The 18,897-nt window shown below is 41.2% G+C and overlaps 1 protein-coding gene across 4 annotated transcripts in view; it reads left to right on the top strand.

Moving 5' to 3' along the window:
* The window catches only part of MID1 (midline 1), a 170,980-nt gene that overhangs the window by 78,108 nt on the left and 73,975 nt on the right, over positions 1–18,897 (top strand). For all 4 annotated transcript variants that reach the window (XM_088451675.1, XM_088451674.1, XM_088451677.1 and 1 more), the window contains one exon: positions 14,701–14,796. In XM_088451675.1, coding sequence (XP_088307801.1) covers positions 14,701–14,796 — 96 coding nt within the window. The remainder of the gene's footprint in view (positions 1–14,700; positions 14,797–18,897) is intronic.

Genomic DNA, 18,897 nt, shown 5'->3' with positions numbered 1-18,897 from the left:
CAAATGTAATTTTAGGTTTTGTTCCTTTTAGAAATCTAGAAGTTAAATTTAATTACAGCACTATTTACTTTAAAAAATAAAAGCTTTGCCACCTTTATGTTTTATGTGAAGACTGCCTATTTTTGAAGTCTATCTATAATCTGATTCAGAGTTGCCGCAGGAGGCGTCTTGTGTAAATAGACACCTCCTGCCGGCTTCTGTGATCCTATGCTGCATCAGAGGACGCAGCATCGGCCATCTGAGTAAGTCTAGGCTTACTAATAATGGTCGCCAGAACTTTTCTGCCGGGGCCAGGATATCTGTGTGGCAACACGCAGACCCTGACCTCGGCATGCCAGAAAACAGGACCGACGTCCCCCTGTTTTCTGGGTCTCCACCCTGCCCCGGCCCCCAAACGGTCGCAGCGACCGGAACTTAATCACATGCCCAGACAACCCATCATCAGAAATGTAAGCAAACTATCCGGTTTGCGTACATCTCTGAATCTGGCCCAATGTTATTACATTAACAGAATATGTGTCAGTGACTATAAATGGAAGAGCATAGGTCGTCAGTGCTAATCTTTCGTTAGAGAGAACAAAAAGCTAAACCTGGGGGTTCTTCTTAGTTCAAATTTCTGTCTAATGTCAGTAGGTTTAATGTTGGATCACATAATTAATTCTAAGATAAATAGCGCCTTTCTACAAGCATATGGAGCAGCACAGTGTGCCGTGTGTCTGAGATTTAGTGGCATGTAGCAATACATTCATCTTTTTTTGTATATGTAGCAGGAATTTTATGATCTCAGCTAGTAGCTGAATTGTATCACAGCGTGACACTATTATTTTTATTACACTGGGTTTTCCTTCTATTCTGCTGAACTACTGACTTACTGAACATGGAGAATAGTCATTTCTATTTTACCTCTTATTTTTTTTTTGTAACTATTTTCTGGATTTACCTTATCTTCACCTTATATCTTATAATATATTCTATGTTTGCCTTAGGTTTTTGTGATACAATGTTTGCCAGAATTAAATTGAATGTTCATCTTGATGGGGTGAATGGGGTTTATACTAACCTGCCTGCCCTCTGATTAGCAGAACATCTCTCTAATGCCGCACATCCACAACCCAACCCAGGGAAGACAGTACAATTACGACATCGTAATCGTACCGTCGTTCCCCATCCCCCGCAGTGCCTACACTGAACGATCAGTCATTCAGTGTAGTCACCCTCCATCATCCCTAAACATGGTCAATCTGTCGTTAACGGCAGATTGACCTGCATGTTCGGGTGATGATTGATGTCGGAAACGACCAGCGGGAGCACGCATCGCTGATTGTTTCTGACATTTGCATGCCCGATTTGTGACAGATTAACGAGCGATTGAGCGATAACTATGTTTTTATCATTCAGTCGCTCTGTTTAATTGGGTAGTGGATACCCACCTTAAGGTTGCATTCTCCTACCATAGTGCCTGAAGAACCTTTCAAATGTCTTGAACAGTGTTTAGTAAACGACTGAGTGAGTGTCATTGTCATCTGATTAGGTGCTGCTTTCCTACAGAAAACCCAGACAAATGAAGTCTGAATTCACCAGGGGATTGTGTAATAGGTTGTGAGCTGCAGCCGCTGTGGGAACTCCTGCAAGTGTTTTTGTATTTTTAAAGCGGCAATCATTTTAAAGGCAAAACCAAGTTGGTTTTGCCTTTAAAATGATTGGCGCTTTAAAAATATGGGAAGACTTGCAACAGTTTGTCAAGGACTGGTTTTAGACAGTCGGGCCTAGGGCAAACTAGGAGATAACAAAAATATCCCAGCAATGTTGATGGTAAAAAATAATCACGCAAAACAGACTATTCGCCTAATTCAGAGTTGTACGTAAACCTGATTGTGGAGCGCATGTGCAGAATGGGTCCTGTGTCCTTGCACGCAGTGTCCCCCGCACCTGATTGGGGGCCATTTGGAGGCCTCCATTCTTGGAAAATGGGGGTGTGTTGCCTCTGTTTTTTGAGAGTGGCAAGGCCCAGGTCTGCGTCTTCTGACTACAGAGCTACAGAGCTGTGAGGGCCAATCTGAGTAAGCGGGGAGATGGGTGATGCTCTCATAGATTATCCGATGCTACATCTTGTGATAGCGCAATCTTTTACCCTCAGACGCCTCCTGCAGCATTAGCATATTAGTTGCAGGATATTGCACAGCCACTTGCCTTCAGCTGTGTAATACCGTACAACTCTGATTCTGATACGTGACCCTTTGCAACCTCACATTTGATTGAAGACCATTATAGTTTAGGTATAGTAAGTGGCTATATGATGCTAACATGTAAGTAGGAAAGTAACTTGTGTTCTCCAACTGTTGCTGCACTACATGCCCTAGCATGCTTACCAGCCAACTACAGCGCTTTGATTTGCATAATCTGGATTACATTAGAGTACGGTAAATTCAAATAAACAGCTATAAAGAAAAGGCTGCTTTTACTGCATTGGCCATCATTATAATTCAGATGCAGATGCACTGTGCCAACACACATTTTGTAGGACTCTCTGTGAAGGACAAGCAATTCCGCAGGTAACTAACAGGGCATCATTTTCACACATGGCTCCCAACAAGGGCCCTAGTGTGCCTGTATGTAACACTAGCTGATGAGTAAAGTTACTGAGGTAAGGGAAAGGTTTTCCTCTCAATCCTCTCTGTCTTCTGCCCTGAGAATACATTTTCCCTGGGCCTCCATTCATTTGCGCACCACTGAAACAGTCATTTAGTCTGTGTATCCTTATTTAAAACTCTGCTCCTAGTGGTAATTCCAGCTCTGTCCTACACTCTATCTGCAAATATAGTTCTCCCAAATGGGATAAATGTTATTTTAAAATGGAAATCTTCAGGCTGACGATGATAAATTGGAAATGCATTTATTTTCTAGTCGCCTTTGTCTGCCTTTCTACACCTGAACCTTCCACAAACAATGTGTGGTTTGTATCATGACGAGTCTTTCCAGACTCTTGTTTATCAGCTGCTGAAACTGACTTTCACACAAATATTTAAGAATTCTTTGATATTTGTCAATTAGGCATTAAATGAGATACCCGTGATGCACCATGATCTTCATGACAGACTGCAACCAGAGAAATCTGTTTTTGTATACATATCTATTTATACTATTCTCAATGAAACTGAATTGTGTCAATCTGCTGTAGTAATTGTATGTTAGCCAATCAAAATGTTTCAGTTGACACTTCTGACATTGATAAGTATGGAAGTACATGCCAATAGTACATGACATTCTATAATTATTAACTTTCACCAGAGGAATATTTTAGCAGGAGCACCAAAAACTGTATGTTTTATAGCTCTTTATTCTGATTAATTACTGGGTTAATTGTTTGTTAGCTGTGATCTTTTGAAGTCACTGAAAGATAATTAATTGTTAGAGTATAGTTTCTCAGTATAATCCCATACTACTAAAAGCTACCTGCAGTGAAAAGGTGCTATAACCGTTTGTCTGAGATAACAATTGGATGATAAATTCATAATAGCTTTTAGAACTGTACTGAAAAACAGTATTTAGCAGCAAAACTTATTGCATTTAACAGTTTGCCTAGACAATCCATTGCTCACTGACCGTTGTGTAACAACTTCCAGCATGTATGACAGGGTAACTAGGAGTTGTGGTTCCACAACATATAGATGCCCCATGTTGCCCAAGCCTGCTCTAATGATCATGTTTGGTATAACATAAGTTGATGAGTGTATTTTTGCTATGAGGAGTGAAAAGTCAGCTCATGGAACAAGAATAGCTGATTCACGTCTGGCGCTCCTATTTCAGTAGACAGATGCCCTTGGTTTTCCAGAGCATCTGGAAGTGACTATGACAGACAGTAGATTCTTTTCTGGTGGACCACAGGATGATAGTGCACTGCTGGGATTTATGACATTCATCCTTCAAGCTGCATGCTATGGCAACCTTATACTCCAGCAGCTGGAAGAAACATTTTCATATGTTTACTACAACTGTGAGCGGATTCATTGGATTTTGTCTGAGATTAGTCTTTCTGGTGTCAGAATTTATTTGCTTAAAGTGGACCATTCATCAGACTGTAAGATATGCAAGTTGAAGGCAGACACTTGTTTAAAGCTGACCAAGCTTGGTGCCATTTTAGATGGCCAGGTTAGTATTAATAATCAAATTAACCAACCCCCTGGTTTACTATAATCTTATATTTGCTAGGTGCAAAAGATACACCTCCACAGGTGTATATTCGCTTACTTGCTGGTCTACATGAACTGCATTTGCATGAACTTTGGCAACATGAGGATGCCCCTTCACACTCCCGTCCTGCCTCTCCTGTCATAAGTGTAGATGCCAATAGAATGCGATTGACTCTGCCAATGTATTTGTGTGTGCTCATTTATTGAACATTCACAGGTGAAGTTTTTTTGTTTTTACTGTACCCAATGCACTCCCATGGTATCTGATCAAAATGTCGACAGTAACCATGTCGACACCATTGTCAACGTTAGAATGTCAACATGGTTCAAACTGTTGGCCACGTCGACATCTGGACTGTCGCCATGTGAAATATAGACAGTCTGAGGATGCCGCCTGTTAGGGTTATGCGCCGCTGGGAGGATTAGAGTTAGGCTGCAAGGGGAGGTTAGGTTGGGGATGTAGTTAAATAGCAGGATGCCGGCTGGTGAAATCCCGCTGCCGGAATCCCGAACCGCAGACAGGACACCGGCTCCGAAATCCCAACATGAGGGGAGTTGTCTGGATTCTGACAACCGGCATCGCGCTGCTTAGTACAGCGAGCACCCTTAGCGGGGGGGAATGGTTGGTTTAGGCACCCCGGGGGTTTTAGAATTAGGCTGCGAGAGGGGGAGGTTAGGGTTAGGCTATGTACAGGGGGGGTTAGGTTTAAGCACTAATGGGGAGGGTTAGGGTGCAGAACAGGAGGGTTAGGGGTGAAATAGGGAAGGTTAGGGTACTTGCATGTTCCCTGTCGGTATTCTCAGCATTGGGATGCTGCTGTCAGTCTTTTGACAGCCGGCATTCTGAGTGCCGGGATCCCATCCCCAACCCGTTAGGTTGTGTGAGGAGGGAGGTTAGGGATAGCCACTAGGGGGAGGGTTAGGGGTAGGGATTAGGATTAGTGACAGATGGGAAAATACTCACCAGAACGCTGCTGCTAAGACATTGCCTCTGGAACTGATCTTCACCTGACCGCCTGGACCCAGAAGAAAACACTGTAGTCGCTGCAGACACTGGGACAATATAAGACACCACCACCAGGGACTGTTTGTGAACAGTTCATCATGTCGACATATCATTCATGTAGACATGAATGTCGACATGGTCACTACATGTTCACAGTTCGACCATGTCAACATTCTCATATTGGCATGATAACTACCGACAAATCGTACCCAACACCGCTCCCATTAATTGAATTAGTGATCTCCTCCTAAATGCAGTTTCTTTATATTTTATTGACTAGGTTAAAACATTCACATTTTAGCAGAATAATATAAGAATTTTGTAATTGCATTTATTGGTTAGTTGAGTTTTATTTTATTTTTGTTTCCTTTCCTGATATTGACAATGTTCTAATTATAGTCTCTGGGTTATAGTGCTTATCTGATATTTTTGTCTGTTTTATAAAAAGTTGAGGCCTCTAGTACCGAGAGGTTACATAGAGGTCAGCATTAAGGTCTTTATCCTAGGCACCAACTGCACTGACTGCCTGCATAACTGGGTTGTTATTACACTTTTTAATCTCATGTGTATTTGTGCAATGCTTGACTGTTTATTACCTATACACTTATTTTACGTGCACTTTCATTCTTGGAAATGTTGTGTGGTTGTAACATTTCAATAAACACTATAAACCACAACCCTACACCCCCAGGGGAGTTTCTCTCTGGCTTATAAAATTCATGATATTTTATTCATTTTGACTTTTATATATCACAGGAGGTTTAACATATAAACACAGGGTAAACCATAGACACACTAAAGAGTTTATTTTTTTTTCTTCAAATTTAGCATCTTAATTATTAGTTATTTAATTTGAAAATGTTTACATTCAAAATCACAAGGTAATGTAGTACTGTATATATGTAGTCTATGTCGCTCTTTCAATAATGTATGTATTTAATTGATGGTTTTGAAACAGTTTTACAATTTAACATTATGGTGTGCAGCTATTTTTATCCCATATCATATGCCGTAGTATCTAAAGGTGCGTACACGCTAGACCATGTGCTCACGATGTGATATCGTGAGCAATTTCCATTGAACTCTCCCCGACACTCCAGGTCACGATATGGTGCTCAAAGTGTCCAATCTGAACAACAATCTATTGTGCGTCCTTAACGATGTCCAGTGCATCGTGTACGAGACTGGCAGATCTTGCCTGCTGTAGGCAAGATCTGAAGATGCGATGTACAACCCGCGGGTACGCGCTTCGGCATCGTGATCGTGTGTGGACACTCACGATATTAACATATTTTACACGATTTGTCGTTACGATGTGTTGAAATCGGGCGAATCGTGCAAAATATCGTCTAGTGTGTACGCACCTTTAGTCACTGGGTTGGGAGCTTTAAAACAAGATCTATAAAATTCACTTATTGCTCCAACTGGGGATGGATTGAAATCATGCTAAGGTGCTGTGACACAGGGATTATGGTAACTATTTATGAAACAGTGATAACCCCTTTTTTGCTATAAGAAGTGGTTATCACTGTTTCCCTCTATTTAACAAGAGGGATACAACAGAGAAATCACACATTTTCCTCTGCAGTCCCTCTATTTTCGTTGGTTACGCATCCCCATAGCTTGCCTGTCTGCTCAATTTATCAAGTAGCAGAAAGCTTGTCATTGCTAGGTAACGCAATCTTGACATAGCGATACCCTATAGCCATCAATGTGAGACCTGCAAAGCAAGAGAGACTTTACAAGATACCCCCCGGTTAAATCACAATGCGCATATACTGTAGATATTGCTAGACCCCCTCACCTAAAGCCTTAGGCTGCTAATGAAGGAGAACCTTTTTATAGCAGCAAGGTTTTCATGAGCTCCGGATTAATAAATTGCTCCTAAAATCTGTTCCATATCACCGAGATAGACCTTTTTGTATCATAAACTGTCAGCCAAAATTACGGATATTTTGCATGATTCGTCCACTTTTGTCGGTCGTATCTTCAGATCTTGCCTATAGAAGGCAAGATCTGCCAATCTCATACACGGTGCACTGGCAATCGTTAAGGACACACGATAGATCGTTGGTCATATTGGACACTTTTAGCAGCATATCGTGTCCTGGAGAGTTCAAGGGAAACTGTTCACAATAACGCATCGTGAGCACACGGTCTAGTGTGTACCCACCTTTACTAAAAGGCAAAATGGAAGGGTTTCCCATAGCAACCAATAAGATCTTCTATAGATACTAGATAAAGACCGGTTTGCTATTGGCAATACCTCCACTTTTGCTTTTTTTAGAAATGTTAGTACCGTAATTGTTTCTTTCACAGTGTTTACCTCCATATCCAGCATGTGTAACCCAATATTTGTAAATATTTGAATTCAGGATATTATCTGAAAGCAAGTAAAATATAATTTCTCATACAACATCAAATCCATTAAAAAATTGACAATACATTGGATTAAGTTAAATGTTTGATCTAATGCATTTGACAGGCTTTAGTGCTGTGTAATAATCCTGCATCCACATAAATCAACTTTTATACTGTATAACTTGTCCAGAGGTGACTATATAATAGGCCTGACTCAGAGTAGTATGCAAACCATGTGACTACTCCGCTTCCCTGCGGCTGTGCATTACCGTACAAAACTGAATCCGGCCCATTATTTGCTGGGACAGACACTCTTCATGAATAAACTGAAATCAGACAACAAATCCGTGATCAACGCTGGTAGCACCACTATCAAATATCAGACCATTATTTATAAAGAGAAAAAAACCCTGAAAACCAACACTTAGGGGTAAACTTACTAAAGCCAGAATTTTTAGAAGTGAGTTTTAGAAGAGATGTTGCCCACGGCAACAAATCAGATTCTACTTAACATTTAACTAGCACATTCTAGAAGATAATAGCTAGAATCTGATTGGTTGCTAGGGGCAACAACACTTATAAAACTCACTTCTAATAACTCTCACTTTAGTAAATTTATCCCTTAGGATGATAGGTGCAAATTCTGTATATGCATTTAACTTGCCAGCGTACATGTTTTCAGTGTACTGTACTGTGCAGACACATCATGGCAGTTTAGGTCAACTGAACTGTATTTCTGCATTCCTGGTTTAGAACTGGTACTTTGCACCATTTATTCATAAGGCCGTCTACAGTATAACCTCTGAGCTACTGTACATATACCATTGCTCTCTGTGTGGACAGCAAGAAGTGACCCCTATGCTGTATCATTTCCCAAGCTCATGTGGATGAGCCTTTATATTTTACCTGAGTATATTGTAGACATAAATCATGCTGCAGCAAACCAGTTGTTGACAGAAGTAGAATAGCTCCAGCACTACTCCCGTCTTTTATTATTGTTAGTCTCAGGCATTATAAATGTGACATAAGTTTGCACAAGGCTTATTACCTGTCACTGTAAGATATTAGAATGATAGCAAGTCATATACTTTTAACTGTCCTTTGTCGTCAGCCATTATAAAATTAAATTATTTGCTGCAAGAGATATTTTGATTTCAAGTTAAATTGATTTATACATGTGCTGTGTGCTAGCCTAAACATGCTCCATCTGTGCACATACTGGCAGCAAAACATTAGATAAATCTTTGTTTAAGTAATGCTGTGTGATTTACAGGAATGAGAAAAGGAAAACATTGCTTATTTTGTATTGGTTTGTGTGCTTGTTATGCTCACAACATTATGGTACACAGTGACAAAGTGCCTGCGATGTGTACTGCAAATGGCTTAGGTTTTACATCAGCGTTTCCAACTAGATTCTAGATGGTCAAGGTGCAGACCTACAATACGATCATGGGATTTGTCTCTGGAAACTAGAGGTATGCCAATGTGTGTGGAGAGATGCCAAAATCTGATACAAGTGCCAGCATACCAAGTATATGACTGCCAGCCTCGCTAAGAAAGTAGTGCCCCATAGAATTTGTTTTTTCTCACGTCAATACTGGTACCCCCCCATCAGACATGTGTGTTGGAAGGAGCTCCAGTGCTTTCAGCATAGTGCCTTTTTTTTTTTTTTTGCATCCCCAAGTGCCTAATGAACAGGCTGGGCCTGTGTTCCACTAAAACACGGAAATATAGCGCTGTTGGTTTCCGTTATAGTCATTGACGCCACTGGGGGGGGGGATGCGGGCCGCATCAGGTGACACCATCTGAGCTTCTCTGCTATTTTGGTGTCACTCACTTGGATGGTGTCACCGAGTGGCGAGCGCAGTGATGGTGCGTGTCATCCATTCCACACACCCCTGTATCCAGAGAGTCTGGGGTTTCCCAACAGCTCTTGGAGCGTTGGGCAAGCCCCCGGCGTACAAACAACAGGGCACAAGGCCACAACCCCTTTCATGGCCGCAAGGAATCTGGAGGTGCCGCACCGGCTGGCATCATACATGGTGGCGCATTTGATTATAGTGTAACCAGACCAGCTTGTCATAGTGTGATGCTGATTGTGGCTTTTGCCTGAGAACTGCCCTCAGTTTGTCACTCATCATTAGCGGCAACCAACCAAGGCTATAGGCATTGGTGCTCAGATCACGTTCTTTGTGGGGGGAAGACACTCCTTTTTTATTCAGACAACTAAACAATGACAAAGGACAAATTGAGTAATAACAAAGGGCAGCCAGCTGGTCAAACAGATTACAAGAACATACGTAAATTGGTTAGAGAAAATATAGGAAGTCATTCTAAAAAAAGATGTGAGACAAAAGTAGCAATGAAATTAACTAGTGCAGATCAGATCAAATCAGGCATGGACGATAGTAGCCCGAAGGCTAAACGGAGCTGGTGAACTAGAAGGTAAAATAATCAGAGCATCACCCATCAACTGTCTGGTGTCATACTATTGAGTAGAATGAAAATATTTATTTGTTATGGCTTGAGATCTACTGATATTGATATACCCCTCCCAAATCTGGAAGAATTTTTCTGTGCTTGAGTCCTTATGCAAGGTAGCTTCTTGCCAATCCATGTGAAAAGCATAAAATAATTTGGCCTGAAATAGGGCACAGTCGGGGGGTCCTTCTGGACCCACTTATGTAATATACATTTTAAATGTCGCCAAACATTTGGGTAAGGGGGCAATTCCAAATGCAGTGCACAAACAATGCATCAGGCGCATTACATTTGGAAAATGCCCCTATATGCAATAGACCCATTAAGAACCTACAATGTAGGGAGAGAAAGTCATTGTGATATATATTGTAAAACAGTCCACTGTACATGCTAGATGAGTGTGTTTAATGAATAAGAGAATATTCTCATAAGTTCTTGTAGTGTTATGTGAAGAAAAATACACATCCAGGAAGATAACCCTGTGTTACTATTCTCATGATCAGTGGGGAAATGTAACAGTTTATAATGGGTCAAATTGCTTTTTTTTGCCTGCTAGGGATTTGGACACCAGCATGCCTAAGCACCTGTGAAAATGGGATGGACTATTTATCCACAATAGAATCTATTCAAAGAGATGTTTTAATAGCAATATCTACCAACACTTGAAGAGTGGAAATATCCCTAGTGTACCAGGATTTAAAGGGCATTGCTGCCTGACCGTGCTAAAATTTTGATTTAGCTATCAGCAGTAGGAATAAAGAATGATGGCTGTTAAGGTTCCAACTATGTTTTGTGAATAGCCAAGCTGTCATTAATAAAGGATTCCGGATGACCACATCTGTGATTTCCTGTGTGTGAGAATGTAAGAGTTATGATTTGTGTAGAGATCATTCTGGTGAATCCAGTCACCGTTATACTGTAGTATACTCAGTCATGTGACTGTATAGCTTTCGGTTAGAAAGGTTTATGCCTCCATTAGCAGGAGACTGTTGAAGTTTTAACAAATTTGCCGTAGACAGCAAAATAGGCATCATCTGTAACGGATAGAGAATTTCCGGGAGTGTAATAATTTTAATTAAATTGATTCTACCTAAATAAGATAACATTAAATTTTTGCACTTAGGTAGTTCCCCAAGACATCTCTAATTACGCCTGTCATATTTAGATTATATAAATCATGGATACTTTTTGGCAGGTTAATTCACAAATATTTCAGAGATTTTGGAGCACATTATATCATTACTCCAAGTAGGTTGTGTAGCGGGATTTAAAAGTAGAGCTTGCAATTTGTCCGGGTTGATATAGTAAACCCTGAAACCAAACCAAAGTCCACAAACGTAATCAATATGGTGGATAAGGTGGGTTCCGGACAAGATAAATATATATATAAGCAAATCATCAGCGAAGGCCATTTTTTTAACCTCCTGAGTTCCCAGTTGGATACCACAACAAGTAGTCCATGACTGTAATATTCTCAAAAGAAGGTCTAAGGCGATCTTGATTAAGAAACACGTTGGGTCAAGGAGAGTTGTGTAGGTTCACCTCGTCCAATATCTGATGATGTAACACTGAGTCACTGGAAGGGGCCATATAAAGTGACTCATAAAATTGCTGAAATTTTTAAAGAATAAGCGAAGTCAGCGGGACATTCGTTTGTAGTCGGGTTCTTAAAGACTGTTATGTGTTGTTTTATCCAACAAGCAGTCCGTCTTATTACCCAAACAATAATAGCGATTGGCTGCATAATTAATTTTCAATTGTGGATATGCTAGAAGAAAACTTTCGAGGAGTTTTTGTTTTTGATTGCGATCATCAGAATGTGGATCAGTCTGATCAGTCATATAGAGCAGATAAGCATTATTAATGGCCGCAAATGTTGCATCATATTTTTGTACGATAATCCCATCTCCTCCTCGCCTGATGAGCAATTCTATGGATCCCGAGCACTGCCTTGGATATTGCTCAAAAAGAGAACCGGATTGTCCCAGTGTTCTAAATTATCGTTAGTAAATTCCTTCCATTTGGAACACAAATGGAAATTCTGAGAGAAGGAGAAGGGGGGAGTCGCCAAAATCTATACAAGACATCAGGGGTAGTCATTTAGAAATAAACCAAAATGGGAGCATGATCCGATAAAAAGAATTTTAGAAGATAGTCTATCCATGAAAGGGACAGATGAATGTGGGAATGGAATGTGTTGTGACATTTTTGTTCCATCATGGTGAAGGTGGGATATCCCAAAATGATTAAAGTTTAGGGGTTTCATTTAAAACCAATAAATATATATTGCAAAAAAAAAAAAAAAAGTTTAGGGGTTTATTTACTTGGGTGCTTCTGATCGTGTTTAAGCCAATATTTAAAAGGCCAATGCTTTTACTAGCAAGACAAGGCTAGTAAAGCATTGCCCTTTTAAATATTGGACATAAACCCCTTAGACACTAATGGCTTAGGTTTCTGAATTTTTTGAAGGGCCTTTTCAAGGTACCTATGCATAACATGTATAAACAATAGAGTTGTTTGACACACCACAGGATGGAGAGAAACAACAATAAGAAAAATCAATCACATTCTGAAATAGACTTTAGACCAGGCACACAAGAACTTTTCAGAGCCTATATGGTAAATACAGGTGAGGTAATAGTCTAAGCCACCCAAGGCCATTACAAATGTGCAGTGTGAACAGTAATAATAATAAAATGAAAAGAAAGGTCTGTGGCAGTCTGAAACGATACTGCTACTTAGTGAGGAGACAGGTAGTGCTATAACAAAGACCAAGGACAGGATCCTTGGCAGGTTGAAGTGATCCAGTGGGTTTGGGACTGTGGCAGATAATAAAAGTCGATGCAAGCACTGCATGTCCTGAGAATAATCACCTGCGCTCAGTCCCGAAAGTGGAGGTCCCTCCAGCAGAGTATTTTCTGGTAAGGAGTATAGCCCTCCAGTCAGGGAATAGAGCTGCACGGGTGCCAACAGATGGAGTTGAGGGCAAGGTAACTGGTGCATTGACATGGGCAGGAACCAGAAAACGCTGTACTCTACTACAAGTGTCCACAGACACAGGTGAGGCAGAGTCCAGAACCATGGGGACAGACAAGGATGGTCACAGCCCTAAGGAGGAGGTGCAGTGAGGGTCCAAGATTTCCACCAAGACCAAACTCTTCAGGCTGAGTACAGTCAAGCACAGCCTACTCTGGAGCAGAAAGAGAGCAGTAGTTCAAATGCTAAGTTTCCCTGGGGAGGAGAATATACAGCATTCAGCAGCTGCGTGGGACAGCCGTAGCCACCCAACACTGCGGGCTGAAGAGATAGGCCTGTCCACTGGAAGGAGGTGCAGATGCACCAGAGTCACTACACCCCCAACAGCTCCAGCAGTCCCAGGACACTCTCACAAAGATGTAGTCAGGGCAGCCGCAGGCGGCCACGCCAGTCCGCCGCCCGCCGCAGAGAGGAGAGTCCACTAAATGAAGAAGCAGTTCCGACTGAGCCCCCGTCGCCAGTGGCATTGCAACGGGCCACGCGCAAGGAAGGAGGCAGTAGGAAGACATTCAGCCCACATTGGGTAAGGTATTCTGAGGGAAGAGGGCACAATGTTCATGCTAGCCCACGCCTTACAAAATGATGGCCATGCCACTTGCTCCAAACCTTGGGAGCTGGATTCTGATGTGCATTTGATGCATGGAGCCGTATCGACAGGTAGACTTGCCTGCGCTTATTCCATGTCAGTGGTCTGACGAAGAGGTGTCTCCCAAGAGAGTAACCAGTAGCAGCCGACTCCAATGTCAGGGAGAACCAGGGAGCTCAGCTTCAGCTACTGCCATAGCCTGCCCACCGGAATGGCTCCTAAACTTTTAAATTGGCTCCTAGATTTTAGAAAAATTTGTCAAGGGATGACACCTTTATGTGTTTACTTTGAGTTACACAGCCCTTAAGATATTTTTGCAGCACACATGTTACATCTGTGTTTTGGAGTCAATTGGTTCAGTTCTAAATGACCCTAGTAAGGACTGATTAAATGTGTGTCATATGATAAGGATTTTTAAATAATATGCATTTTCTTGTTTTGAACCACAACTACTGCAATGACTGTATACAGTAAAGTAAAGTGTACAAGTTAATTGCAATGCATGAACATGGAATGTGTGATTATGGTGCAAATGTCTAACATATATGAACATAGAAGTGTATTTGACACCACAATTTTCCTGTAACAGTTTGATAGCAATCTTACGTAATTACTCTCATTTGCGACTTCCTTCTTAAAACTGTTTCCCTACTCACATCATGACTCTGCCCACACGCAGCCCTGTCTTGTGTAACAATATCACACCAGTGCAGGGGTTCCCAAACTCTGCCGTTATAGTCCAGGTTTTAAGGTTATCCATGCTTGAGTCCAGATGGTTAAATAAAATTGACATGTTAACATGTTGACTGTAATGGTTGAGCTTTGGAACCTCTGCACCAGTGGACAGGTCACTGCCTTCCACAAGAATAGTGCATTCATGCAATACTGTTGTAAACCTGTATAGTTATTATTTGTTATGATTGCTCTTTCCACTTATATAAATGCTTTTGTCCTGTTATACACTTGCTGGATACAAAGTATCACCTCTTTATCCCAGCATGTCACTAAACCTGTGTTTTTTTTGTTTTGTTTTTTTCCAGCAAAGTTTGGAAAACAACCTCACCAACCTCATCAAAAGAAACACAGAAATGGAAATGCTGTTAGCCAAGCTTATTCAGACCTGCCAGCATGTGGAGGTGAGTGCAGACATCATACTCCCAAATGGGGATTACTAAAACTTTCTTTTTAAAGAAAATATACAGCATTCAGATTCTTGTTCATAGATGAATGTGACTCCTTGTGAAGGCATGCATACTCAGCACAACATTGTATTATAGCGTCACACTTACTGCAGCGTTAGTGGGCGCTTTGGATGGCACTCCAATTTTCAAATATTATTAGATTTAGGTTATTGTTTTCTATTAGTATCATTTTTTTCTAACTTACTAGATATAGTGTTCCCACCAGGATTTGGGGCGGACAGGGTACACGGGTGCTGTGGCAGTAGTGCACATGACGAAGGGGATGCTACCCCGCCAATGTCACTGTTGTGGGCGGTGCGGCCCAGCCGAAGTCAATATTGGGGGCGTGCCAAACCGGTGGTTTCACTAATAGGGGCGTGCCTAGCACCCCCAAGCTTTCCCTTAATTTGAATAGATGCCATGCGCATGTGCACGGCATCTATTCACGCAGCGGCAGAAGCCAGCGGTCAGGCTGTTTTAGCAAGTCTCCACTAAAAGGGCAGGGCTATAACTGCCTAGCGCGAACACTAGATATATCAACTTTACATTATTTTGATTGCAATTATCTTTCTCAATAGATAGCAGTATTGTATTGTGAGGGTCTTATGTATATACGTATTATTTGGAAGATAATAGATGCCCTAATGTTTGCTTGGCAAATCTCAAGTTTATGCTTCTGCAAAATTAGGGAATAAAACAAACTAAAGATATGCTGTACAACTTGGAGCACCTGAGAGCCTGTTACGTACTTTACAGGGAGCCTGCTGCACATTTCTAACCAAGAATAATAAAAAACAGTGCTAAGTTGCTAATTGATGTACACTACTATGCAAAATACTCATCCACTATTCAGCCATTAGGAGGAATAAATTGCCAAAACCTCAGTTCAGAAACATATAAATGTGCTGAGTGAAATAATATTTAAGTCTGAATAAAAAGACTGAGAGCCTGATACAGAGTATTACACAGGCTTGAAAAGAGCAGCAGATTCACAGATGGCCACATACATGCAGCTTCTCCGCCTTTATACATCCACTTGTGAGTTCAACCATCACCACCATCAGCGCGGATTGCAGTGTGCGGCTGTGGATTATGCCCTCAGTGTAGCGTTCTATTGACTAGATATATATATATATCTGCATGCTGTCTGAGAAATGTTTTACTTAATTGTTTCTAAACTAGATTTAGCAAAAAAAAAACAAATAATGTTATATCTATAATTAGACTCACTGATCTGGTAGTTATTTATCTGAAGTATAGCCGGCTGTGGCATTATACCCCCACTAGTAAGAGTCCGGTGTTGTTTGCTGGAAATATGGGGGAACCAGGGGCGTATTTATAATGGGTGCACACAGGCCCCTGGGTCCAAGGGGGGCACGCACCACACACACTGCACTCTTCTTTTTATTTTATACTTACCTACGGAGTAGCGCTACTTTAAACGCCTGGAAATGGCCTCCGCGGCCATTTTCCCGACATTTTGCGCATGCGTAGTAGGAAATCACCGGGAATATGGCTGCTGCACCATTTTCCTGGTGATCTGCGCATGCGCAGTAGACTCTGGGCACAGACTACTGCCTGGAGTCTACTGCTGCTGTGAGATGGCAGCCGGGGAGAGAGGAGGGCCCTGGACGGGGAATGCACACGGGCCCCCTTCTCTCTTAATAGTCCTCTGAGGGGAACCCTACACATTTTTACCCCAGTATTTCCTCAACCAGGACCAGCTCAAAACCCCGGTGCTGGTTGATTGAAAATACGGAGCACGTCCATGCAGGTTTTTCCTCCGTATTCACTGAACTAGGAGCAGCTCACAAAGCCTGGTGCTGGTTGTGCTTTTAGGAGGTGAGAAATCCATGTCTTATTTTTATTATTATTTAATTAACCCTCTAAATACACTTTTAACACAAAAGCCTGCACGGATCTCACTGATCCGTGCAGGATTCAAACCAACATTATTATTTTTTTGACCTCTATTCATTTTGTGTATTGATTAGTGATTTGGGTGCGAGTTTGCAAACACGAATCTATGTAATTCATGTTTTGCAGTAATTACATAGTTGTACCAAGGATGTTTGGTCTGAAGGTGAGATGCTGTGATTTGGTTTGCGAATTAGGGTTTTACATGCGATAACTATCGAATCGGCCCTTAGTAAATCTCCGACTTGCTAAATCAGGGGTTTATCACTGAAAAACAGCAAATTGGCTAAACTCGACCCTGGGGGTCCATAGAATACATAATAATAATGAGTGGACCATACACAAATGCAGATTATGGTCACATATAACAACAGTTACTTCACTTTTGTACACTCCAACATGATGTGAAGACCCTTATGGATAAATCATATTTGGCAATATTAATGCTTTAATTGCCTGACATAGCATAAAATCCTTGTAAACAAAAGAGAGTCTAATTCTGCTGAATCAAATGGTTTGTACCACAACAAAGATTTTCTGTTGGTTACAATTATCTGGGTTTAAGAGTCTGCAATTTAAGAAACTTCCCAAACATGTTTCTTACATTTAATATACAAAGTATACATGGTGCAAGCTGCAGAATCGCTTCCTCCTCAGGATTACTTTCATCAGCTGTGTTGCTTAATGATTTTCATTCTTTATGTTTATATTTCTTTTGGTTATGCAATACTTGGCTTCTTCTACATCTGCTTTTACTTTCCCATCAAACTACCACCGGAATAAAATTTGAACACAAAAATTGGAGCAAAATATTTAGAGCTGGGCCGCTTTGAAGTAGTTTTATCCCCCCTTTTTTCTGTGCCTATGGAAATGTGACAGATACTGTCTTATTAGAAGCGTGACAGAACCTGATGAAAGTGGAGAGTTGCAGCTCTTGTTATACCTGACAGATGTGGAAGTGTCAGCATTTTAATAGAAAAACGAGATTGATTAGAAAGGAAAGCTTGTTTTAATTGCACGGCCCAACTTCCTTTTTTTGCTTCATGACTCAACACAGATTTACAGATGCCTATGTTTACATACAGTCCCTTTAGTCATCACCATAACATTTGGCACTCAAACCTATGTTGCTAGAGATCTGAACACAGGTATAAGTAAAAATTCAGTAGTAAATGATGTACAGGAAGTGTATCAGAATAATGTCACCTCGCGGCCACCAACATCACCATTTTTCACTCTCACCCCATTAAAGTGTGCACAAAAATAAACATTAGTGGACTATTGTAAAGGTGCCTACACACTAGACGATGTGTTCACGATGCAATATCGTGAATGATTTCCCTTTAACTCTCCCCGGCAGTTCTCCGGCACTCCAGGACACGATATGGTGCTAAAGGTGTCCAATCTGGCCAACGATCTATCGTGCGTCCTTAACGATTTTGAGTGCGTAGTGTACGAGATTGGCAGATTTTGCCTGCTGTAGGCAAGATCTGAAGATACAACGTACGACCCGCAGGTACTCGCATCGGCATCGTTATCGTGAGCGGACACTCATGATTTGCACATATTTTGCAAGATTCGTCTTTCCGATGCGATTCGAAATCAGGCGAATCGTGCAAAATATCGTTTGGTGTGTCCGACATGCACACAGCCGAACATAGCAACTGCACATTGCCGGGAACTGAATCCCCCCCTCCAAAAGTATTTATATTGTTTATGAGCACAAAACAAAATCTAAATTACAAGTTTCTTTCCATGAAGCAGCTAAAATATTAGCAACATCCACAAGTTATATAATATTATATACGTGTTGCTTATGATAACATCTTCCAGCTGGTTCCACAGGACAATACAACACCCTGTACAGTTTCAGATATTGTAACCGCTGACCTGTTACAAAAACATTTACACATTTTTATGAATGTTACAAGAAGATTCATTTTCTTAATTGAGCAGCTTGCATGTAAGGTTTGCTGGTCAGATTGAAAAAGGTTTCATGAGTGACATAGCATACACTTTGTTGACTAAGAAGTGTGTGGCCCAGGTTAGACTTTGTGTGGCAAATATTTTTCGGAACAAGTATTTCTGTTCTCCAGTGGCATTCTGGGTAGCTGCCAATAATGCATGGGAAATATGTTT

This window comes from Taudactylus pleione, unplaced genomic scaffold, assembly GCF_031769625.1.
Source record: "Taudactylus pleione unplaced genomic scaffold, aTauple2 ptg000026l, whole genome shotgun sequence".
NCBI lineage: Eukaryota > Metazoa > Chordata > Amphibia > Anura > Myobatrachidae > Taudactylus > Taudactylus pleione.
Note: the sequence above shows the minus strand (reverse complement) of the source record. Positions and strands in the feature narration are given on the sequence as shown.